This window comes from Ambystoma mexicanum, chromosome 3q (genome assembly GCF_040938575.1).
Source record: "Ambystoma mexicanum isolate Mex_15411 chromosome 3q, UKY_AmexF1_1, whole genome shotgun sequence".
NCBI lineage: Eukaryota > Metazoa > Chordata > Amphibia > Caudata > Ambystomatidae > Ambystoma > Ambystoma mexicanum.
This window is the reverse complement of record NC_090926.1, coordinates 404,048,401-404,074,959: the sequence shown is the minus strand read 5'-3', so window position 1 is coordinate 404,074,959 and position 26,559 is coordinate 404,048,401. Positions and strand designations below refer to the sequence as shown.

General features: G+C 44.2%; 1 protein-coding gene across 4 annotated transcripts in view; it reads right to left on the bottom strand.

The window, feature by feature from the left end:
* MGAT4B (alpha-1,3-mannosyl-glycoprotein 4-beta-N-acetylglucosaminyltransferase B) overlaps window positions 1-26,559 on the bottom strand; it is a 1,380,432-nt gene that overhangs the window by 855,862 nt on the left and 498,011 nt on the right. For all 4 annotated transcript variants that reach the window (XM_069654102.1, XM_069654101.1, XM_069654099.1 and 1 more), the window contains one exon: window positions 22-155. In XM_069654102.1, coding sequence (XP_069510203.1) covers window positions 22-144 — 123 coding nt within the window. In that variant the 5' untranslated portion in view covers window positions 145-155. The remainder of the gene's footprint in view (window positions 1-21; window positions 156-26,559) is intronic.

Below are 26,559 nucleotides of genomic sequence, written 5' to 3'. Positions count from 1 at the left end.
AACACGTGGGTCTTGCCTTACCTCAGCGATCAGCACCACAATTACACAGTCTTCCTTTTCCTGCTTGGTCAGCTCTGTGATCAGGGAGTTCAGGGTATCTATAAGATATGAATGCACCTCACGCTTCACACTGGGGATTCCCATCACGACCGAAACTAAAACAAAAGGAGAGGACAAACAAGGCATTTTGTAAGTATAAATTTAAAATACAAAGCTACTTCTATTTCATTAAATCAGAGGCCCAGGAAACAATAAATGTTATATTGCTGCCTAATTGGTCATGGGCTTAAATAAGTCAACATTGAGTGTGTGGGCGTCATTCTGAAATTTCCTAACAAAGAGTGCAGTGGGTACCCAACTGACAGGCAGCAGCACCCAGATCTGATATCATTTGCACATTATTGGGCAATAAATGCCTTTGACATATCACACAGGTTATGCCTGTTCAGCAAAGAGCTCCACTGAATGGGAGCAAATGGATTCCCACCCACCCCCACACTGCTCATACTCGGCTGAGTCCGAATAAGTGAATTGTCAAGTGCCCCTTAAATGGGTTGGCAGCTTCATTGAAATCCTGAGGGGAAAAAGGTTGTTTTTTTAAAAACAATTTTATTAATTTTATTTCAACAAACAATACAAACCAAACTTGCAATGCATATAGTGACATTTAAATATACATCGCTTCATCATGTCCACTGCTTCTCCCGTTCTCCCTACCCCCATTCCGAGCCTATACCCCTTCATGTTCTATTTCTGCGCCTTGTAATAGGGATTCCTCTTCCATGGTTTCTGTTGGGTCTCGCGTGAGCCCAAATAACTCTTCTATTAGTTGTTTCCAGGCTATCAGGGTCTCAGCCTCCCCTCCCCCCCGGCATTACTTGCTTCTTGCCATATTGTAGTTTCAGCTTCATCTCATTTCTGTAGATCTTTCCACCATACTTCTATCCGTGGTCTATGGCATGCCTTCCACCCCATAGCAATTCTCCTCTTTACAAGTGCGTATGCTAGGTCTTTTAGTTTACTTACATGCTTGAGTTTACGTGGCCTAGGAAACCCTCCTATCAAGCAGGCCCACACTGTGTCCACCACTATCTTAATTCCTTTTTCTGCTAGCCTATGTGCCACTTCCCCCCCAAAATCGGTCAATTACTGGGCATGACCAGAACATGTGCACCATTCCAGCATTTTCCTCATCACATTTGGGGCGTTCTTGTCCTGCGTTTTGAATTTGGCTATTCTCTGGGGTGTCATATACGCCCTGTGGTTTATATATAATTGCATCTGTTGTAGTCTTGCATTTGACACTTTTTTGTGGTAACCCTGGGCTCGTTCCCACATCCAATCACTCATTGGGGCTCCCACTTCCTCTTCCCAGTCCTGTCTCAGTTGTGCCACTTCCTTTCCCACTTTGGACATCATCAGCTCATATATTCTAGATATCTCATGTCCCCCTTCTGCTATGTCATATATTGCATCTATGGTGGCGTCCAGTTCATCTTCTAGTACTACTTCGGACCATGTCTCCTTGATTCTCCGCACCACCCTATGGTATGTGATATACTGGCCCGTGTGTAACCCGGTTTCCTCCCCCAACACCTCAAAGTCCCTTATATTTCCCCCCTGCCATATATTGCCCATTGTTGCTATCCCAACCGGTTCCCAGTGTTTCCTAATCATCATTCTTAGTTGCTTTTCTTTTCCCGCAAGCGCCACTAGTGGTACCAGCGGGGAACATAGGGATGGATTCTCCATTAACTGACAGGCCCTGCGCCACATCTTCCACCCAACTATCATCATCTTTGGGTGCCCTTCCATGTCCGGTTTAGGCAGCCACATAATTTCCTTTAGGAAGAATGGGGCACAGTCCTGTCGGAACAGCTGTAACACTCACCTGGTATCCACGTCGACGTCGCTCAGCCTGTTCTGACCTCTTACGACCTCGAACGCTTCCCTTGAGTCTACTCGACTGGAGACTGGGTCTGAAACACAGGATTGGTAGAGTTTAACTCCCTATTGTCTCTGTGTGCTTGAACCCCTTCTTCCCCGGGGTCCAACCCTTCCCTTTGATCCACAGCTCACTGCGTTTTCTTGGAAAGTGTGCTCTCCGTCCTGCTTTCAGCGTAGCGGCGCGCTGATTGATGCGGGCTCATTGCTGCCTAGTTACTTCACTGGCAAGAGTCCGACAGGTAAGTATAATTAGTCTTTTGAATAGTTCTCTAACTTCGTTCTTTTCCTTCCTTCAATGATGGCCGCGTCCGGGGATGGCGACGTGCTGCTGAGATGAGTAGCGCTGAAGGTGAGTGAGAGCGTGATGTGCGATGCGACCCTTTCGTATTTGTATTGAACTGAGTTCTTTTTCTGTGTCTCTTTAGGTGCTGCGACGTTTTCAGTGGGGATGCCGGTTATGAAGAAGAAATCCGGTGAGTAAGCGCGGTATGCGGCGCCTCTAGAAGTTTCCACGCTAACCTGGAGTGTCTTTTCCCTCTTGCAGATGGATGAGAAGTTCCGGAGACAGAGTTTCCCCAGAGCGGCTGGGATTCAGGTAAGCGTTTGAAGCTCGTACAGTCTTTAAAAATAAGCGAAGATTTGCTGAATGCTTACTAATGCCTTTTTTCTGTTCTTTTCCCTTTTCCTTAGGAAGCGGCGTGCCGGGATGGGAATGGCATCTCCAAAGATGCCCGCAGAACAGAAGGAGCGATGAATGATGTGCAGGAGCGCCGCAAGGTAAGGCTGTTCCTAACAGTGTTCTTGTTCTTGCAGGAGCTGAGCGCAGAAGAAAGATGCAGGCCTACTGGAGACCGATCCGAACACGGTGAGTGTCATGCTGCAGGTGCACAAAACGCCTCGGCGTGGCTTAAATAGTATCTGGGTATCCCAGGTGTCTCTGGGCTGAACCACATCCAAAAGACTAGACTGCACATGCAGTTCTGGGACCGAAATATGTGCGGGTATCCATCTTGTCCGCATCAATGCACCACAAGTCCAATCCCCAATGTTAACCTATGGGAATGAGTGAGTCTGGTGCCACAAGCGCCAAGTCTGACTCCAAGTGGGAGTCTGGAGGGATGGAAAGGCCCTTGAGGGCCATGTAGGTGACCGTGACCTGGCTCCAGCCTGACATCTTGGAGGGCTGGGGACATGAGGGGCAGGAATCATGAGAACAGCCTGGACTCTGAGGTTGGCTCTTCAGAGAGCCATTTAGCTACATATTGCAGCTGGCTTGCTATGTAATACATTTCATAGTTTGGCAGTTTTATACCCCCTTTCTCGCATGAGTTTTGTAGCTTCTAAAGGGCCACTCTGTTCCTCGTCCCATGCCAAAGGAATTCCCTGCATTTGCCATTTATCCTAGCAAAGAACCGCCTTGATATCAGGTATGGTATGTTCCCAAAATAGGGCAAGAGTCTTGGTAGGACCACCATTTTCAGCATTGCCCCTCGCCCCATCATCGCCAATGGGCGCTTCACCCAGAACTTCATGCTATTTTCGATTTTCTTGATCGCTTCCTCTGTATTATGCCGGTATGGTATACATCTATCGCAAGATATCGAAACGTGCTAACCTCCCATGGTATCTGTAGTATCGGTAGCTGTTCTCTCGGGATCCCTTTGTACCTGCCCAGTGGAAATATACAGGATTTTTGGGGGTTCACCGCTATAGCAGATAGCCTTGCATAAATCTCCATCACTTCCAGAATATACAGGAGGTTCTCTTCCGGGTACCGCAAGTACAGTAGCATGTCGTCTGCGTACAAAGAAATTAAATGCGGTTCCCCTCCTATGGTGATGCCTATCAGGTCGTACTGTTGCCTCAGGTATATCGCCAGGGGCTCTAGGGCTCAAATATTCAGCATGGGAGACCACGGGCATCCTTGCCTAGTGCCTCTACTGAGTTGCCACCTCTATGATATCACTGCTCCTATTTTAACTCTGGCCAGCGGCGCACTATGTAACATTTTAGCCCACTGAGGATACCCAGGTCCTATCCCATAGCCGGCCAAGGCCGCCATCAGCCATGGCCATTTGACTGAGTCAAAGGCCTTTATTGCGTCTAGCGATACAATTGCCATTTCTCCCTCGTCCTCATTTGCATGCTCCCTGACTATGTAGTCGCCTGAGATTGTTGGATATGTTCCTGTTTGGGACATAGCCCGTCTGGTCAGGGTGTATTAGTTTACCAATAATCCTCCTCATTCTGTTTGCCAAGACCGCTGTTAATATTTTGCTGTCCTGATTCAGCATTGATAGGGGTCTGTATGAGCCGCAGTTGTGACCAGGATTATTGGATTTGGGAAGCAGTATGATAATCGCCTCTCTAAGGGACTCTGGTAGCCTTCCCACTTCATATACTTCATTCAGCATCTCCAAAAGCGGGGGAAGCACCTCGTCCTTATAAGTTTTATAAAATTCACTTGGGAGTCCATCAGTCCACGGAGTCTTGCTGGTGGGCAACTGCCTCACTACCTCTTCCAGTTCCTCTAAAGTAATCGGAGCATCCAGCTCCTCTCGCTCTTCAGCGCTGATCTGCGGCAGTCCTATGTCCTCCAGTGTTTCTACCATTTCCTTGCAATCACTTTCCTCATCATCTCGGTAAAGGAGTCAGTAATACTCTGCAAATTCCTGGTCAACTCCTTCTTGGGTGTCCACTATGCGGCCTTCATCCTTCGTTATCGTTCCGATTGTGGGCCTTGGGGTCTCGCTCTTGTATAGCCATGCCAGAGCCCTCCCTGGTTTGTCCCCGCCTGCATGCTGTCTCTCTACATACTTTTTATAGTTAAGATTACAGTCTCTCCCAGTGCCCCGCGCATTTCTGTTGCAGCCTAAGTATTACTTCATTATCTTCCTTGGTGTTACCTCCCCCTCTTAGTGCTCTTTCTAGCTCCATCTCTGTATCTTGCAATTCGACTAAGATCCCTCCTTGTAATACCTAGGACTTAGCTATAGCTACCCCCCTCATTACCACTTCAAAGGCCTCCCAGAGCATACCCGCCGTCTCTACGCTGCCTGTATCGATCTCAAAGTAGCTTATTATTTCCTCCCTTATGTCCTCCCTAAAAATTGTGTCTTTCAGCGCCTCTGCTCTGAGGCGCCATGTCAGTAACTTTGCTCTCGGGGGTCGGTACTGCCATCCCAGGATTAGCGGCGAGTGGTCTAAGAGGACCCTCACTTTATATTCCGTCTGCGTTATCTCCGACATTAACTCCTGTGTGGCGAACATGTAGTCCAGCCTAGTATGTAAATTTTGTGGAGCTGAATAATGCGACTATTGTCTCTCCCGTGGGTGGTGCGACCTCCATACATTCTCAAACCCGAAATCCATCAACAGTGACTGCAGCGCTCTGGCGGCTGGGGTGGGTCTATCCATTTTACCATCTGATCTATCTACCTTAGGATTTAATACGCAATTAAAGTCTCCTCCCCAGATCACCGCCCGTCCTAAGCACGTGCTGAGTTTATTACATAAGGTTCTAAAATATGCCACTGTGTTCTGATTCGGGGCGTACATGTTTATAATGCTCATCTCCCTGTTTTCCACCAACCCTCTCATGACCATCCTCCCATCTGCTCGACTGTAGGCTGCAATAGCTGAAACGGGACATGTGGCGCCACCCAAGTAATCATCCCCCTAGCGTAGGCCAAATATGACGCACCTACGACGGTCCCCCTCCATTTCTTCCGGATCATCACCATCTATTCTTGTGTGAGGTGAGTCTCCTGCAGCAGGGCTATATCTATTTTCTGTCTGCGTAGATACAGCATGACCTTATTTCTCTTTAGATAGCTATTGAGCCCTCTGACATTCCAAGTGATTACTTTAAGATCCCCCATGGTGTGTTAGGATCCAACTCCTCCCTCCACAAGCGCAGTCCATATCTAAATATATTTTCATTCCATGTAGGCTCGTTCCCCAACTTAAACTTCCCCAAACTATAAACACCTAAAATTTCCCAACCTCCCTCCCACCTCCCACCTCCCTTCCCAGCCCCAACTCACTTCCACCCCGTTCCCTCCCGCCCCAACACCCTCCCCAACTGTTGCCCAGCTCCATCCCTGGATCTCAGGCACCCCCGCATCTAGCCCTTTCCCGGCAATAGCCTGTACTCACGGCTCAGCAGGGAGAAGTCGCCCTAATGGCGATCCTACTACTCTAAGTCCTGGGGGTAGGTTGTCTCCATCTTGCTGCTCCTGTTTGTGCTTCAAGCTAAACGTGCTTAGTGTTACCCAATTTACTTTTGTATTTTATATTCTAGTCCAACAAGTCCAAGTGTCCATGTTACAATTTTCGTTATTATCTTTCCTCGCCACGCCCCTGTTATCTATACTACAGTCTCTTCCCCGGACCCCCCCCCCCTCCCCATCTCTTTATCATGCATGATGTATCTCCATCACTTATCGTGATCCTCGCGCTGTTGCTCCTCGTCTTGCTCCGGACAGCCCTGCGTATCCAGCCATGTCGCCGCGTCCTCCGGGGCATCAAAAAAATATGCCTTGCCTTTGTGCAAGACTAAGCTTTGCAGGGTACAAAAGCATGCATTTGATTCCAGCTGTGCGCAGTCTCCTCTTGATCGCCACATAACTATAACGCTGTCTCTGCACCAGCATGGTGTAATCAGGGTATGCTGTGACAGTTGCAGACGCCCTTTTTAGCGTACCACCTTTGCGAAAGAACTCCAAGATCTTCTCTCTATCCTTGTAGTTCAGGATCTTTGCTATTATTGCCTGAGGGGGGGCTCCGGATTGTGGTTTCCTCATCAGGGCCCTGTGCAACCGTTCAACCGCAAATCCTTGCGAGAGCTTGTTGGCTCCTATTTCCCGTAGAATCAAATTCACCACATAGTCTGTGGGGTCTTGGCCCTCCTCCCCCTCCGGCAGGCGGACCACATGTATGTTACGTCTCGCTCTCCCCCCGGCCTCCTCCGTACAGTTCTCCAGGTTGGCCACCCGTTGCTTCAGTATGTTGACTTCCTTGGCATTGTTTGTGCTGGTGTCTGTGTTGGTTTTCACTGCACTCTCTAGGCCGCTCGTTCTTTCCGCCAGCGCTCTCACATCTTGTCGCAGCAGGTTGACCTCTATCCCCACTGCATCTATTCTGGTTTCCAGAGTGGTTTTTAGGTCTGCCATCGCTGTTCCCCACAAGGTTTTCAACTCTGTGATGGCTGTTAGTATCAGGTGATCCTCTCTTTGCAAAGCTGCTTCTGCGGGCGCGGCTGCCACGCTCTGTGCTGGGGTCCCAAATGTCCATTGTGGGCTGCTTAACCTTGGTCTTGCCTCCTCTCACCGACATGGTGCCGCTCTGCCTGTATAGCGGGGTCCAAATCTTCTGTAGCGTGCAAGCCCTGCTCCCCCGTTCCTCCTTCTGCATGGTTGCGGCTTGCTGTAGCACTGCCCGGCCTGTATTGCACTTGCGCTCTGTCCCAGTCTGTTTTGTGGGGGCTACAACTCTTATTCCTGAGGATAACCAATGTCTTCTTATGCTCAGTTTTGGACGCGGGCCACACTTGCATGCCTCTCCCATGCCATGCGTGTTGATATTTCTGTGCCAGCCCCCAGGCCCTGATGTTGCCCACCAGCCTTGGGTTATGCCAGGCAGTTCTTATTCCAGGCCCTCTGCCCCTCTTTCCAATGGTGTTCATGGGCCCGCGGGCTTCCACCGTCGGTTGGATCCTTCTGGAAGCTTCCCGTTGTTCTGCACTTCCCTCGAAGTTGTGCCCCTCACATGTGTCCGTGCATTCTTCTGTTGTGGCTACCTTAATTGTAATGAAATGCTTCCATATGCGCTTTGCTTGTGGGCTGTGCCCGGGGGGTCCATTTCATGCTGCGGGCATTACTGCTGCTCCTCATTTCCTTCTGTGCGACGGCGGCTCTCCCGACTCCACTCTCCTCTGCAGCCCCTCGCTTCAGCTCACCAAGATGTCCTTTGTTCCGTGGGGAACCGTTACCATATGTTGAAATGTTCTTTACCCCTTTACCCGCCTGTTATGTGCCTCTATGGGTCCTCTCAGTTCCCGGCCCCTGCCTCTTCCCAAAAGGTCTCCCGGGGTCCCTGGTTCTATTCCGCCACTGCTTGCGCACGGTATGAGCAAAATCGATACTTCACTGTGGTCCACTTCTCTGGAGCCCCCGCCGGGCCCCCGCGCTAGGGAGCCGAGCAATTCTCCTCAGCTGTACACCCTGTTCGTGTGGGCTGCCAGCCCTCTCTGCTTTTTTTGTATTGCGGCTGGGCTGCTTTTAGTGCCAGGCGTGCAGCGCAACAATGTGGCTCTCATTATAGGTTTACCGTGCGCAATTCTCTTAGCCCCAGCTGTCCTACGCTTCGCCTTCCACACACAGCATGCCCTCTGCCAGCAACCATCTGCCGTGGGTCTTCTAGGCTTGTTCCAACGTCCATGTGTGCGCCCTCTTAATCCGCAGCCCCCGCTTATTCTTAGTGCGCCTCCCGGGGTCCCTGCTGCTATTCTGCTACAGCTTACACATGGCTTTGGCAGTGTTTATACTTTACTGCGGTCCGCTCCTCCTCTGGAGCTCCCGCAGGGTCCCCCGCGCTGGGTAGTCGAGCGAAGCTCCCCAGCTGTTCGCCCCGTTCGCGTGGGCTGCTAGCCCCCTCTACTTCTTTCATCTCACGGCTGGGCTGCTTTCAGTGCCAGGCATGCATTGCAACAATGTGTCCCTCTGTATTTGCTTTCCGTGTGCAGTCCTCTCGGCCCCAGTTGTCCTACGCTTTTGCCTTCCACACGCTGTGTGCCCTCTGCCAGGATTTATCCACCGTGGGTCTATTCTGCTTGTTTCAGCGTCCTTTGTTCTATCACGCCGGCCATTTTGAGTAGAGTGCCACTCCGTGGTTACAAACTTGCCGTTGATCTCGCCAATTCTTCTGTACCCATCAAGGACTCAGCTCTTCCTCGAACATGCACCACGTCTTTACACACCCAATGGTGTATTGCTGAGCACAATCATGTACTTTTAGCTTATTTTCACGCAGGATCATTTCGGATCGTCAGGAGCAGCTCGAAAGACATGTCCTACTCCATGGCCATCTAGCCACAAGCCCCCCCACCCCCGAGGGGAAAAAGGTTCATGTGATTTACAAATAGTTTGTGGACAGCCAGGATATGAATAATAGCCAATGATAGTAACGACTGGGGAGACAAGGGAAGAGGAGGATACATAGAATCAGTGGAGATATTCTCTGTCAAATTGTAGAAATAACAATGTGTGATCCCCATATGAGTGATGGTGTGTTTGAGAACATTCTGCATCTAAAAGTTAACTGAAGTTATGCACAGCGGTCAGTAGCTTAAGATAGACTACAAATGGGGAGAAGTTATCCAGGCAAGGCACTGGGAACAACTGACTTAGTAGAGTGCTAATTATGGATGTCAGAGGATGCTAAAATCTACTGAAAGCCACTTGAGGTGATCTTAATACCTCAGGGAAAACGGACTGGCTTCAATAAATTAGCAGCCAACTGCCCTGTTCTAAGAATCGTGCAATCAAAAAGATTCCTTATGCAAACATTTTGTTAAATATTCTCCTGCGTTGTTGAAAATATGTGCAAGGGACATAATTTGTTTTCTTTTAACAACATGCTCAACTGCCAAGTTCATAGGATTGCGTTTTCCCTGTCATTTTAATAGCTCACATCAAATCATAAAAGATGGAAGATCAAATTTACATTATTTGGACTTTTCAATGTAAAAGAGAATGTGTCGAAATGTATGAACAGCCTTTATTCAAGGGTCACATGCATCTCACTTAATATTTTTTAAGACATATCCGCCCCAATACTAATCAAAAAAACATAAGGACGCTGTACATTAGGTAAAATCCATAGAAAGCGTCACAAAGGCATATATAATGGCTATCTCAGATTCTTAAAAAAACAATAGAGATTTTTCAAGGCAGATGGCAACCATAGCTGTTTCTAAACCTTCCAGTCATCGCCTATTTGGTTTTTCTCTACTCACTCTGAGTGGGACGGGGATGCCAAGACGTGGGTACCATGCATGCTGGGTTTAGAGACCCAAGTTACACGTCATTGATGACAACCAATAAGGCTGCAACATGTCTTACATTGATTGTGGTCTCGTGCAGAAGGGATGTTTGTTTTATTTATTTCTATAGCGCACCTAACCCTGAGGTATCTGGGCACGTTTAGAGCAAAATACAATTGTTACGGACAAAGTCAAATAGTACAATTACAGTTGCACTTGTTGAAGAAAATCATAAAGGCAGGTTGCAGATTTACATTCAAAAGCAGGAAAGTTTCCAAAGGCACAGAAGGCTGAGGGACAAGACAGCAAATTATAAGTTACATCATGAAGGAAGGTTAAACGAAGGTGGAGTGGATTTGTTCATCTCAGTACATGGAGTCATAGTTAGTTCTTGCTGATAAGCCAAGAGATGGATTTTCTCAAGAAGTTGGTGAAGATCTGGGTCAACTTGAGGGCGGGTGGAAGTGTGTTCCACAGTTGACCAAATAGTTCAGGCTGGACGGCCCCTTTTGTGGTGGGTCCAAGCATGATTTGCATATGGTATTAACCCTTTCTGTAAAGGCTTGGCCGGCGAAGTACTATTGTCTGGAGTTTTGCCCAGAGAAATGCAGAAGGTTAAGATTAATTCTAAACCTTCCAGCCATCTCCTCCTTTGTTTTGCTTTCCTGAATTTCAATCTCGGTGTATTTGTTGTTACACTAACCCCACCTGACTACCGCAGTCTAACTGCATTTTGAGGTGGGACATTTCACTGCATATTACCATGGTAGGTTTGTGGCAGGTATAGTGGTATTATGATAGGAGTTGGGAAATGAGGAAATGGGTGGCTGCGCCTAGTAAAAATGCCAGGGAAAAATGCAGTGGGATATCTTAGACTGTGAGCTAAGAGTGATCGGTTTATTTGCATCTTTTCTTTTAAAGAACTCAACATATAATACAATAAAATAGAGGTGAGCAGTAGTCTTTTATTAAACATATTAGAGACTGAAATTAAGAGGATAGCGGACACATACCAGTGAATATTTAAACAAGATTTAACATGATAATCAGTGGAAAGGTCTGCATTCAGCAAGTCATCTGCATTCAGGGTGTCAATGGATTGTGCATTCAAGTTAACAGGTTCATAGGACCAAGTCTTTAGATCTAGATATTGGTTGGCATGTGTATAGTTTTCATTTCACCAAATGAACTGCCTGAACCTGTGGAATATTTTACCCATGCCAATGCACTCCACTACACCCCTGTGCCCATGGGGGAAGAATCAGACAGAAATTGATGCGCTAGCCCCTGTGCGCGCCAAATCTGCAGAACTGCGCATGGTTCATAAATCACAAAAGACTGCACACCCCTGCCACACACAGTCAAAGTTGGAGTCAAAACAGGACTCTCTGCAGAAGAATACCAGAGGGTGCTGTTACCTGTCACATGAAGCAAGGCCACAGAAGTGGGCTAAAATCCGAAAATGCCTTTAAAATGCAGTTTTCCCAATCAATTGCAACCTTCAAAGTGCCGTTTTGACGCTAATTTCAGTAATTTTCCAAGTGAACTATTGAAATGAAAAGTGTGCTGAAACCACAGATCATCCAGTGCAGTCAAAAGAAACTGGGCCTCACTGACTGACAGCAACTAAGACATGTATTTCATGCAAAACAAATCCCAGCACTCAAAGACAGGATAATGCAGAGTTAAATGTGTGTATGCTGCAAAGAGAAAATTCGATGTAAAAACCCAGTTTAAATTTGTTTTTTCCCTGAAGAAATTGCAAAATTCGCCTATTTAACAGTATGTTTGTGAAGGGCTTAATTATTTTAAATGTCCAAATTCCTTATAAACTGTGTTTAGTTTTATGTTTTCAATGAAGGACCTTAAAGTGAATTTTAAAGTAACCTAGTTTGGAGTAACTGGTTAATTCTGTCTTGACAGTGCCCAGCCTGACACTTCAGACCAACACCCCCCTGCTACAGGAAGACTCAATGGGTGCTGGAGATTCTCCAATATTGACAACAAAAAGCATCAGACATTTGTCTCTGGCCAGCCAAGGACAATGGCAGGCTGCCTATTGATTTCTACAGGGGAGCTTCCCTCTCAAGGAAGATGACACCCCTCCCTGATCAAAGGGAATGTGATAGCTGTTGCCTGTTGAAAGGAAGTTACAAAGAAAGAAAACCTGCCCAGAACGTTTGGTGTTTAAAGGCCTAATTGTGATTAAGTTTGAAACTCTAACTGTGCAACCTGAAGGAGGATACATCTAAAAATTGGTAGATAACCTAATTTTAGGCCATTGCTTTGAAGACATTAATGAACCCTGTACCATCTGAGGAATAATCACCCAGATCTGTACTGAATTAGAAAATATTAGTCCACACTGTTATGATTCAAATTGATCAAATTCCATAGAATGACAAAGACATATCTCACAGAAATGGGGATTGAATGTGAAAATAACCCATCAAGTATGCAATGTATGTGTCTGATATTTATTAGGGGACATAATTTTAGAAATGTACATTTGTGAAAAAAAAAGTTAAGTTTTGGTCAAAATCAATGTGGGAGTTCCTCAATCCCATCATAAAGATGACAGCTCTGTTCTGACTGCCAACCAGAACAAGGCAAGTGCCTGCAGCCACTCACAGCCGTTGGGGTGTGGTTTGAAATTCTGCCCACACCATAAACTTTGTGATGTCATTTGGTAGGATAAATATAGGAACTCCACCACACAGAGACGGCTTCCTGAACCCATCCAGATTTCCGCACAGCGCTTTGCTCCAGAACTCTTCACCTTGCAACTGATTCCAGACTTCTTTGCAAAATTCAGGGCTCAGCATTTGCTGAACTCTCTTTAGCTAGACCCAAATTCAACCATCCCAAACTTAAGAGAATTTAATTCTGATCCAGTCTCGCTTGCTACCATTAAGGCTCGCCTGCTGAAACTCACATCCTGCTAATCTGCCGTGTCCAGTGACCAGACGGGCCAATCCATTCAAAATCCAGTTGAGGTGCCGTCCAAATTGACCAGAACCGCCTGGCTGACTGATCCCTCTAGAAGTGCCCTGCTGCCAGTAGACCTGACCCAATCCAATGACCAGAACTTGGACGGTCCAATCTTAAGTACAGCGGACGAAGTATCAACAGGAATAACAGTGACCCATAGTATATTGCCTTGTCCTATCCCAATCTCAACCCATCCTCTCTTTCACTTAAGAACTTGTAGTAGTGTCACTCAGTTCTGAAACCTTGCTTTGATTTCTTATAATAATAATTTCTTTGAAATCTTTTTTTTTTGTCTTTTGAAAATCCCAAACCCTTCATATTATCCCACGGGTAATCCGACTGAGTCCTCCAAGGCGGACACAGAGGTGTCGGGTTTGGTTTACGTGGACCACCCTGGGGCTCACTGTGTTTCAAGCAGGTAACCAGCCGGAATACCCTAGTTTAAAGCATCATTGGCATTGTAAGAACTGAATTCCGTTTTCATTTTCGCACCTATTTTTTCAAAAACACCTTGCAGTAAAACGTCTATAACTTCTTCAATTCTAAAGATAGAAACCTAATTTTAACTCTCACAGATACCTAAGAACCTTAGCTACACCCACAACCAACGGAGTATTTCACCCGTTTTTATCAAAAATCGCAGTGAAATTCTGCCGCAAATTTACAATTTTCCAAAGTTTCCCACGTGTCTCTCATTCAAAGTATTTCCACACTCCCATTCTGATTCAAAGTGTGTACTGTTGTTTATCTTGTAGCTCATGTGTGTTAGGACCCGTTTAGTATTGCTTTCATAAGAATTATTATCAATTTAAGCATTTTTGCACCCTTTTGCATTGTGTCACATAGCCATTTTCACCTGTCATTGTAAAAGTGTCAATTTCCAAAAACGGTTTTCTCTCTTGTTTGGGGAGGAAAGATTGCATTCAAACTCTAGACATTGTCTTTCATTCCTGAATACCTGCTGATTACTTACATCTGTGTTTGTGGCTTAAGAACTCTGCAGGGGGAAATATTAACCTAAACGCTATCTGTTCACAAACCAAAACGGTTCTTTCTCATGTGTTTTCTATTCTGCATTATTATAAGTGACTTCTATTGCTTTACTTATGTTTTAATTGTATTGTCACTGCTTGGCGATATTGTCACTGCTTGGCGATTGCTGCAATATATATATATATATATATATATATATACACTTTGTTAAAGGGACATTATGGTTACGTTGCACTAATAAAAACCTATGCAATTCAGTAAAAAAATGTTAAAAGGACTTGTGGTTTCAAGTAAAATCTAAAAAAAACCTGAAATTCACAAGTTATGGCAAGATAAGCAACCATAACTCGCACCACCACCGTGCCCTGCTAAGACTAAGACCCAGGACATCAATGATGACATCACAAATATCATTGATGACATCACTGATGACATCACATGTCTAGCCCCTTCTTTTTGGTCACTGCCATATCTAGGCCGGGTGGGTTTATTTACTGACAGTCAGAAGAACAAGTTACTTACCAACTGTAATGTTCTTTCGATTGGATGTTCCTCCCACGTATTCCTCATCTTAGATATATCCTTACCTTCAGCTTTGCTGCTTCGGAAAGTTTTTCTCTCTCCACCAGAGGGTGCTCCACTCGAGGCGACGATGTCCCTCGGCGGCATCCGTCGAGTGTCGACGTCATCCGTAGTATAAATGCCTACAGCGCCCGCGTTGGCTACAGTTCTGTTTTTTTCGTATCAGAGCCCCTATATTATAAACAAAGGCGTGCCTCTTATTGACCCAAGCCTTGAAAGAATTTAGAGTGTAAACCACGTAAACTGTACTGTGGGGTAGGATGGGAGGGTCGATGAGGAATACGTGGGAGGAACATCCAATCAAAAGAACGTTACAGTTGGTAAGTAACTTGTTCTTCGAATGGATTGTGTCCTCCCACGTATTCCTCATCTTAGATAGACTCCCAAAGCAGTTTTGCATTGGAGGCGGGAGTACAGATGCCTTTTAGTCATGTACCGAATGTAGTACAGATTTGGCAAATAAACCTCCTTGAGATGTAGTTGAGTCCAAAGCATAATGTTTGATGAAAGTATGCATGGATGACCATGTGGCTGCTGCACAAATATCTTGCACAGGGACACCCCTCTTAAGTGCTGTTGAAGTTGTTATGCCCCTAGTTGAATGGGCTCTTAAGCCCTCAGGGGGATCTTTTCCGGCTAGCCTATAACACTCTAAAATTATCCATCTTCATAATGTTTGTTTGGTTACGGCTAGTCCCAATTTACGGCCAATGTATCCCACAAAAAGTTGATCACACGGACGTATCTTTGACAATCTTGAGATGTAAAAGCTTAGAGCCCTTCTGGGATCTAGCCTATGCAGTCTTTCCTCTTCCTTACATATGTGAGGAGGAGGGTAGAACGCAGGTAGAATCATTTTCTGTGACAGATGAAAGTCTGAAACTATTTTTGGCAGAAAAGATGGTTTAACTCGAAGGACAACTTTATCTTTATGAAAGATGGTGTGAGGAGGACCACTCGAAAGTGCCTGCAACTCACTTACTCTGCGGGCTGATGTCAATGCAATTAAAAGTATAGTTTTTAATGTAAGAAGCCTTAACGGACAAGAATGTAAAGGCTCAAAGGGTGCACATGTCAGAAATTTAAGTACCAAATTTAAATCCCACACAGGAACTTGAAAAGGTACTGGTGGAAAAACATTGTTTAAACCTTTTAGAAATTGTATTATTAAGGGTATCTTAAAATAAGATCTTTCTTCTGATGAGCGCTTGAAGATAGATCGCGCTGCTATATATCCTTTTATTGTCTTAACCTGGATCCCTAGATTAGCTAAATGTAGTAGAAAAGATCATACCATTGGAATGTAACATTCAAAAGGATCCACATGCTTATCCCTGCACCAGTTACTGAATGTATTCCAACGACACCGGTACAAAGATTTTGTCACTGGCCTTCTGGCCGAAAGCAACACCTCCATAACATCATCCGGAAGGTCCCAATCCTTGTATCTCAACCTCTCAGAAGCCATGCGTGAAGGTTGAGTATGTTGACCTCTGGGTGGAGAACGTGACCTCCCTCTTGCGAGAGAAGATCCTCTCTTTTTGGAAGACGTATTGGAGGACAGATGGACATGTCGAGAAGTTCCGGGTACCACGTTCTCCTGGCCCAATCCGGGGCAATTAGGATCATGGTTTTCCTGAACTTTCTCAACCTCCTGATTACCTGAGGGATCACAGGGACTGGAGGGAACACATGCGTCTCCTAGAGCTCCTCTCGGGGGGAATTCCCTTGAGCAGTACAGTTCGCACTTCCTGTTGACAATGGTCGCGAACAGATCCACTTCAGGGGTTCCCCAAAGGGCGAAGATCTCCATAAGGACTTCCTGAGCTATCTCCCACTCGTGAGAGACTGTGCTCTGCCTGCTCAGAGCGTCCGCCGCTGTGTTTTGCTCTCCTGCTAGGTGAATGGCAGATAGAGAGATCCCTTCTTGTATTGCCCAGAACCAGAGCTGCATTGCCTCTCTGCACAGTGGCAGTGACCCTACTCCTCCTCTCTTGTTGAGGTAGTACATGGCCACTGTGTTGTCTGTCATGATCAGGACATTCTTTCCCCGCACGTGGGGCAGGAAGGCCTTCAGCGGGTGGTCAGTCAAAATCTCGGATTTATAAATTTCGAAAAATATAACCTCGAATTTATTTGACCTAAAATAAAAAATCTCGAAAGTCATAATCTCGAATTTTTTCAAGCAATCTCGAATTTATGTCAATCTCGAATTTATGTAAATAGCTCAGGTAAGTAAGAACCAAACCACACTTTTTATTCTTTGTATTTTATTTAATAACTTTTTCTAAAGTAATATAGACTATATAAAAAAGTATTATAATATAACACATTTAATATTTAATACATTTATATATATATATTAATAAGGTTACAGATATGTCATGTTAAACCGAATAATATTTTCTAACATGTAATACATCTATTTTCATCTTGATGGTGCTATTGCATCAATAATAACAGTTGTATACATTTTAACTTTGTGTTTGTTTACTTATTTAAATCCACGTTACGTAGTCCTACGTAAAGCGTAAGCGCCATTTTTAAAGTTCATATTCTATCGGTTTCTGCTGCGGTCGCGTCTCCTGCAAGCTGTTCCTGGATCTTCATGGATTTTTCTGTTTTTTTTCCTTGGATTGCCTATTTTCACTGGATTTACTTGGATTATATGGGCTGTGGATTTTTAGAGGATTTCCTGGATTCGATGGACTATGGATTTCCAGTGGATTTACTTGCAGTCGCTGGATTACGGATTATGGCTACAACGTGGTTTTATTTTTTCAATGGGTACCTTTTTCTGGAGTAGCATTGGCTTTTTTGTCTGCATGTGGACTTTTCTTGTTTTTTCCCACAGAATTTCTTGGTTATTTTTTTATTTCGATCGCATTTTTCCTGGATGTGTACTAGGATATTTCTTGGCTTTTTTTTTTAGGTAAGGATGGTTTTTCTCTTTCGCGAACGTGTTTTTCCTGGATGTGTATTTTGACTTTATTGATGGTTTTTTGGGTTTATTTCCAATGGATTGCCGTTCCAGTTCCTGTATTTTGCATCACCGGCACAATGGATTGCACTTTTATCTGAAACGTGAGTAATTTTTTTAACATTCCAAGTTGAACGCTACAGAGTCTAAGAAGGTTTCTTTATTTTGGGGGTCAAAAGCTTCTATTAACTGTATCAGTTTTCCTTCATAGTCTCTGTATTTTTTTCTTGGTTGTGCCTGGTTAGCTAAGGAAACTGTTTGTGCCAATTTAAATTGTTGGTGTTGTTCTTCATCTTGCAAGTCGCGTAAAAAATGCCACAACGTGGGGTTATTGATGTTAAAGTGTTTGTTCAACCTGCTGTGCCATCCCTCCAGGGCGTTATTCGTTCTAGGTGTATTTTCTATGGTTGCCTGATAACAATTCCAAAAATTTAATGGGTATTTTGGCCTTCTTCGTGTGCCACTTCTGGTTAATTGTCCAATCCAGGTTTTTTCAAAATAGTCCAATAAATCACTAAATTCCTCCTCATGATTTTTGTAAAATGCACTGTCAATTAAATGTTCATAAAAATCAATTACATAATCTATTTGTACAAATGCCAATGCAAAAAGTTTTTTAATATTAAACTGGTAGCAACTGTCCTCTGTGTATTTTGTGTTTAAACCTAATTTCTGCAATTTGCGCCATATACTCTGTGTGAAGTGGAAAAAACATCCTTGAATTCGTGTATTCTCGAAAATTGATGTAAAACCTTTGATTTGTGCTGTCTCGTAATCCATGATTATTGTAGTAGGGTTTGCCTCAGTGATAGATTGTTTAATTTTATCAAACATGATTCTGTACGCCTCTTCAGTCTTTTTCGGCATTAATGTATACACAAGTGGAACTATTTTGCCGTTTATTGTGCCATGAATGGTGTAAAACTGGAGGAATGGCTGCAGGCATACTTTAAAAGTTGCATCACTTTGCCATTTGTCACTGTTAGTCAGATGGTGGAAATTACTTGCAGTGGAGAATATTAATATTTTTTCGCGGTTTAAATCAAGTGTTGCTTGGTGAAAAATGTCTCCATTTTTTGTTATTTTTAATACATCAGGGATTGTAATGTCTTCAAAAAGCCTTGGTAAAGATGGCATATTTTCTTTTTGTTTTCTAGCTCTGTTTATTGTCCGTTCCATTAACCTCTCAGCCGGTAACTGTGCAGCGATATGTATTGGTAATTGGTCACATACTTTTGACACAACCGAGCCACTTGGTTCCCCGAGACTTTCTTCAGCCTTTCTTTTTAGCTCTGAGAGGGTTTTTTTAATAATAATATTAGTTTGGTCAGGTAGATGATTATGTTTGTTTTTACTGTGCACATTTGTTCCCTCAGTAATAGCTCGAGCGCTGCATTTATTTCTTTTATATTCGGCGCATTTCCAGTATACACGCTCATTCTTCTCATATTCCTTATGGTAAACGTATCCATTTAAAGTCAGCTGTTTTCCTCCCTTTTGGTTGGTCACAAATTCCATTTCGTATTCTAAAACAAACGGAAGAAACGTTTTCTGTCATATATCTCTAAGTAATATGCTTTTTTACTGTTAATCCACTTGAATGTTTTATAAATAGTACCTGGTGTGTTGCGAAGTAAACCCAAGCGATTTCCCGCAGTACAGCATCAAATGTCGTCCTGTCAGGTAATGACGGTTTGGCAATATCGTTATTCCAATCTTGGTTCCTGAACAAGGTTCTTTACTCTTGCTTTTCACCTATCAGTTTAACCCCTTCTAAACTCTTGATTCGATTACGTATGTTGCGAGTAGGGTGGGGGGGGTTGGGGGTGTGGGGGTAGCAGGCGCTGGCTGCGGGGTGCCGGGTAAGGGGGTGGTGGACAGGGTGTGGGGTTGGGGGGGGGAACCCCCCCCCATCATAAAATGCTAATTTTGTTTTTTCTTTATTTCTATTTATGCATGTTCGTATTTTTTTTTCCGACATATACGTATTCGAGATATTGACCCTTTTAATGAGATGTATATATTTTCGATATTTTGTTTTTCGATTTTTTTTCCGAGATTTTTGTATTTCGAGATTATTTTTTCGGTATTTTGACTATAAACCCCTTCAGCGCTAGTCAGATCACCCTCAGCTCCAAAAGGTTGATGTGTAGTCTGGACTCCGATGGAGACCAACGACCGCTGATTGTCAGATCGTTGGTGTGGGCTCCCCACCCCGTGAGTGAGGCGTCAGTCACTACAGTGATCTCCGGCCATGGCTGCCAAAAAGATTGTCCCTTGAGGATGTGTTCTTTGCAAACCCACCATTGTAGGTCCTGAGCTACTCTTGTTGGAACTTGTAAGAGATCTGTCATTTCCCCTGAAAATTGAGACCATTGAGTCCTGAGGGCCCATTGAAGGGATCTCATCCTCAATCTGGCCTCTGGCACCAGAAAAATGCAGGATGCCATGAGGCCGAGCAACCTGAGAAAATCAAAGGCCGGTAGATACTGGGCATTCTGGAATTTTGTCACCATCTGCAGAATGTGGTGAGCTCTCTCTTCGGGAGGCGAGGCTTTGCCCGAACGAGTATCCAAGACTGCTCCTATAAACTGGAGCTTCTGTGATGGGATCATATTTGACTTTTTTAAATTCAGAGAAAACCCTAGTTTGTGAAGGAAGTGGGCAAGTCTTGGATAGATGATCCTGGACTTGTTCTGGAGAACGTGCCCTGATCATCCAATCGTCCAAATAGGGGTAGACATGATTCCCCCCTCTTCTGAGACTCGCTGCCACTTCCGCCATCAACTTGGTGAAAACTCTTGGGGCGGAGGTCAATCCGAAAGGCAGAACTCAAAACTGATAGTGAGAGTTGCCAATCGCGAACCTCAGGTACTTTCTGTGCTTGAGATGGATTGGCACATGAAAGTAAGCATCCTGAAGGTCCAATGATACCAACCAGTCTTGAAGTTGGAGAGCCTGAAGGATCTGAGAAAGAGTGACCATCTTGAACTTGTCCTTCCTGAGGAACTTGTTCAAGTTTCTCAAGTCCAAGATGGGTCTCAGTACTCCGTCCTCCTTTGGAATGAGGAAATATGGGGAATACCAACTCTTGTTCCTCTCCGCTACAGGTACATGTTCTATTGCACCTTTCTGTAGCAGGGTTAAAACTTCCTGCAACAGGAGCGGGTCTAGATTTTTTGGTAGAGTTGTATTCCGGTGGGTGATTGAGATTTCTTTAGAAAAGGAAGGCAGTAACCTTGGGATACTGTTCCCAGTGCCCAAACATCTGAAGTAATGCCCCGCCATTCTTTCAGATGCTGTGAGATCCTGCCTCTCACTGGGGTCTTGTGAGTCAAAACCTCAGAGTGGTTTTGCAGCAGCTCCAGCAGCGGCTGAAGGGACAGATGCTGCTGCTGGGGCAGATCTAGCGCCTCTTCCTCGCCCCCGAAAAAAAATTTCTTTGCCCCCTTTGATTGGCCTGTCCCCTTCCTCTCCCAAATGAGGAGTAAAAACGAAAGCGACGACCCCTCCAGGAAGATGAGCCTGTGTAGGGGCGTTGCTGAGGTTGTCGTATAGCGGCACTAAGTGACTTTGCTGCTGCCTTGGAGGTCTGCAGCTTCTCCAAACTTTCATCCGCCTTGCTGCCAAACAACCTCGAGCCATCAAATGGCATGTTAAGGAGTCTAGATTGAACATCTGGTGCAAAACCTGACTTCCTTAGCAACGCAAATCTGCGTAGCACTGCGCTAGACGCCATGGACCTGCTGATACTGTCAGCAGTGTCAAAAACCTGCTTGAAGGCATTCTCCCGAAGCCTCCTTACTATCCTTAATTATGGATAGGAAACCATCACGTTCCTCTCCTTCCAGGATGTGTTGAGCTGCCGCTGACATGCAGTCCCACAGAGTATAATTAAATCTAGCCAATGTACAAGATACATTGGTAGACTTCAGAGCCATGCTCCCTGATGTATAGATCTTTTTTGACCAAGTATCTATTTTCTTGTCATCCCTATCAGGGGGTATAGTGGGGTATGCAGCATTTTTTGTTGATGTGGCTGCCTGAACTACTAGACTCTCAGGAGAAGGATGTTTACTCAAATACTCTGGGGCAGAGTTACAAGGTCTGTATTTTGCTACATATTTTTTATTTACTGCTGGACTAGATTCCGGTCTTTCCCAAGCAGCATTTACTCTCCTTTGCAGGGCAATATGAAAAGGAAGTATGGTGTCTGGTTGAGGACCTCCTGACAAAAAATATCTGTCATGTCATCATCCTGGTATACAGGTGCATTATTACCCCACCCCATAAACTCTGTTACTCTATTCATGAGTTTTCTGTAACCCAGATCAGCATGCTCTGCTGGATCTGGTCTCTCAAATTCATATTCAGGAGATGTGTCTATTCCACTTGCAGACTGTAAATATTCATACAAATCCTGCATTTTTGAATGAGGATTTATTAATTCCTCTGGAACATCTCTTGTCCCATATTTTACCCCTGCTGATGTAACTTCAGGTTCATCTTGTTCTTCATATTCTTCATTTTCTGATGACATTTCTCCATATACAGATAACATAGTATGGAAAAAATCATGTCTGTTTTCAGGGTGAAATATTTTTTCAGGAATATGTTTCAACCCTGGTGTCGACGTCGACAGAAGCGTTGATGGCGTTGAAGTCGTGGCCGTTACCTTCGATGTTGTCTAGGTATTCTTCGATGTTTTCGAAGGCACTACAAATGGCGTCGAAGGAATCTTCGAGGCAGTCGATGTTGTCGAAGTAGTCTTCGAAACACTCGACGCCGTCGAAGAAATCTTCGAGGTCGTTGATAAAATATTCGACAAGACTTTTCTGTTGGGTCGTCAACCCTTTATACTCGACAGCCTTCGACAGAGGCTTCGAAGATGTTTTCGTTGAAGTCTTTAATGACTTATCGACGTCGAAAGTCTTTTTTGTAGAGACTGTCTTTTTAGGTGTCTGTGAAGAGTCCCTAGAAGACACCCTCGACAATTTCTTGTCTGACTTCTTAGTTTTAGACCTTCCTCTGTCACTTTTGTGACTAGAGGCTGGACCTTCAACAGACATTTTTGAGGGGGTCTGGGCCGCGTTCTCAAAAATTTTCATCATGGCCTCTCTAAATGCTTCCCACTTTTTAGGGGAGTCGTTTTTAGTTGGACAAGTAATAACTTCCTCCGAAGTCGAGGAAGAAGAAGAAGGAGATCGGTGTCGTCACTTTTTCGCCTTTTTGGACGAAGAAGAAGAGGACTTCCTTGATCTACTCCTCAATCGTGATTTTTTATGGTGTTTTGCCGAAGACTCAGCCGAGTCTTTCTTCCCTCTCGAAAACTTCGAGGATTCCTCCCCCACCTCCAGTTTACCTCGTCTTTCTTTCAAGGCCTTGTGGGTCATGGATTGGCACGAACCGCAGTCATCGATCTGATGTTCGGACCCGAGACACCAGAGGCAGTTACAGTGAGGGTCGGTCAGCAACATTTTTCTGCCGCACCTTAGACACTTCTTAAACCCCATTTTCGGAGTAGATGGGTTCGAGGAAGACGACATAATCGCTTAAGACTGAAGCGCCGCTTTCTTTCGATCCGAAGCGAAGCTAACGGAAAAACGGAACTGAGGCCAACGGGCACGCTCGAGGCATTTATACTACGGATGACATCGACACTCGACGGATGCCGCCGAGGGACATTGACGCCGTCGCCTCGAGTGGAGCGCCCTCTGGTGGAGACAGAACAAATTTCCAAAGCAGCAAAGCTGAAGTTAAGGATATATCTAAGATGAGGAATACGTAGGAGGACACAATCCATTCGAAACTTAAGTTTCAAAAGGTATTACATTTATAGATATTGCTATTCTGACATGTTCTTACACTACTTTCCTCTTAAGATGTACATATATAGGGGAAGAAGCAGGCCTGAAACACAGCAATCATTTTTGTACATGCATACACTTATGTAGATTACACACAGCTGCTAATGATACTGCCTCGTTTGCTTACTTTACTCTCCATATATAAACCCCATATTTGTATGCATTGTAGTCTATTTATGTTTTGTGTGTATTACTAGAAATATGTAGTAAGTGATGCATTATTAGCAACTTAGGACATGTTTCACAGACCAGAAAAGTCTGATACAGAAGTATTCACTGTTTTATTATACAACTTTGGAAAGTACAAATATAGCACCTCTGTGGTGTATGCTGCAGCCAATACCTACATTTCTGTATGAGTAGGTTCCTGTACTAGAAAGAACACTGCAATGGGATTTTCTTTAGAACACTACATTGCGTGATGCATTATGTAGTTTATTACACGTCCCGATAATCGCTGATACTTTTTTGCCAAAATTACATTCACAACACCTTGTCTGAAAAGTAAATGCACATGTTATGTCATCAGTGATGTCATCAATGATATTTGTGATGTCATCATTGATGTCCTGCGTGTTAGTCTTAGCAGGGCACGTTGGTGGCGTGAATTATGGTTGCTTAGCTTACCATAAAATGCGAATTTCAGGGTTTTTTAGATTTTACTTGCAACCATAACGTCCCTTTAACAAAGTTTTTTTTTTACTGAATTGGACAGGTTTTTAGTAGGGCAACTTAACCATACCGTCCCTTTAAGAACTTTTTTTGATAAAGGTCATCAGTTTTTATTAGTGGCACGTAACCAGAATGTAAAGTAACTTCTCACTTAATTACACACCTTGTGCAGAATGCCACATGACAACAAATTGGTGTACAGCACGGTGACGTGTCCGACAATCCGTACAGACTTAACAATAAGATGTATGCCTAGTGGACAGTGTGGAAATGCATTACATATTTATGTTGAAGGTCGCCGTTCCTACATTTCCCTTGCACAGCTCCAACACGTATTGGTAGTCAGCCATTAGCAAAGTAGTGCACACTACATACTTTTAGCAAAAGTTCTAGTTATCTGAAAACGACATGAGCTAAGGCCATTCCTCCTCCCCAAAAAACAGCAGCACTGCTGTAACGAAGGAGCATGAGAAACGCTGCCCCTACCTTACAAATAACAAACGCACAACATTTTGCGACATACATCTACCCCCCCATATTACTGTTAGGGGCCTCTTTCCTCATTTCCGTTTGCAAATTTCCTTATTAGCTGTCCTACCAACAAAAAAAACGCCATCCGTAAACAAAGTAAATGTTCCTTTAAGAACCACCTTTCACAGTGTAAACATATTGAAAAAAAATAAATTGCATACACTTCATCTACTTTATATTTCACAGTAAAGGACAGACATAATAAGATTTGCAATTAACAATCTAGATTTGCAAAGCAGTAACGTGTGGTACTAAAACATAGGATTTGTCGTTATAATCCATCACGCTTGCGGCAGGCCGGATTACAAAACAAAATCCTTTTCCAAGATGGCCACCATAGAAAGGGAAGGCGGTTGTTCCATACATGTCCCCTCTTTGCTTTCCATGGCAGCCTACAAAAAGTAAAAATACGTACCGTGATGCAGAACCTGAAAATGAACATACAGTGACGTACAATGTTTTATTTCACAAGAAACTGTTCGAGACCATCGGACTATTCGCATTTTCAATGAAAGTGTAACATTGTGTCTATGTGCGTCATCGAAAATGTTAATGGTGAGCCACACATTGTTCTTTTCGTATACACAAAGTATGCATTTTCGATAAAGCAACCGCTTTGTTCGCACAGTGATTTCCAAGATGTCGCCATGACCTTCGGCCTACACCACCACAAAAGAGGTTATGTTACTCCTAATGGCCACTTCAGCATATGGACAAAGGGGGCGGCACGATTATCCCACAAAATTGTGACAGAAAGGCAGCCGGTCACGATCAGTTGCATCTGACGTCCAAGGAAGCCGTCACTCGGCATCTGAAATCCATGGTACGTACAGTGAAGCAGGATGTAGCTGGTAGAAAAAATCTAAGGGAAAGTACGTATCAATACCCTGCCTTCAGCAAGCAATGTCAAAAAAGACAAAACGAACGTGGAAACTGATACACAAATCGAAGTGGTCATACATTACATTTTAAGGAAATATTAGCATTGAACATGGGTCAGTCTATTGACAAGCTACAAATGCCGAGAATCTGCACTCTCCATAAGTTACAAAAAAATGACAACTACACACAAAGATTGTCCTTCAGTTACAAAGCCAAAATGAATGGTCAAGTAACAAAAAATTACATCTCGTGATTTCAAAAAAGACCAAAAGAACGTGCAAACTGACACAAAGCGATGGGGTCAAACGTGACATTTTAAAGACGAAATATTAGCGTTGAACAAGGGTAAGTGTAATCATAGATTGCAAAGGCGGAGAGTCTGCACTCTTCGTAAGTGGAAAAAAAGGACAACTGCACAGAAAAGTAATACTTCAGTTATATTGTCAAAACTATTCTTCGGGTAATAACAAATTTAAACTGGGTCCGGTGTAGAGTCGTCAAAATTAAACTTACATGATATTTACCGCCTCCATTGGTTTTGGATAAAGTCAGACAGCAATGTGTGTGCAGCAAAGAATCTGCGTGAACTGATATTTCATGTGCCTTACAAACGTTTTTGAAACAGAACCTTATCAAATGGTATTTTTTTGGAAACTTTCCTGCATTGCTGCTCAAGTTTGCCTTTCACTCAAGGTCAAAAAACGATTGCCCCTTATGGGTTTAGACGGATGCGTAGGCCTACTGAGCTCGCAACCATAAAAGTAAACCAAGTGACCTTAACTCCGAATGCAAATACATTCTCACTTTGCAACATATGAGAATCCATTCATGAGAACCGCTACTCCCATACACTTGCAGAACCGCCGTTTCCAACAAACAGTGCAGGTGGCTGGCTCAGATTTCAAACTCTAGGATGCCAGTCCGACTACAATATTATTCCACATACATTGTAACACAGATGCAGTAATTGTACGCCGTATATTGAGCATCAACTTAAAGTTTACCGTATGACTTTGGTGACAATAAAACACCACTTTTCGCCTTTCTGCTCCCACATCTCGTCCCAGCCT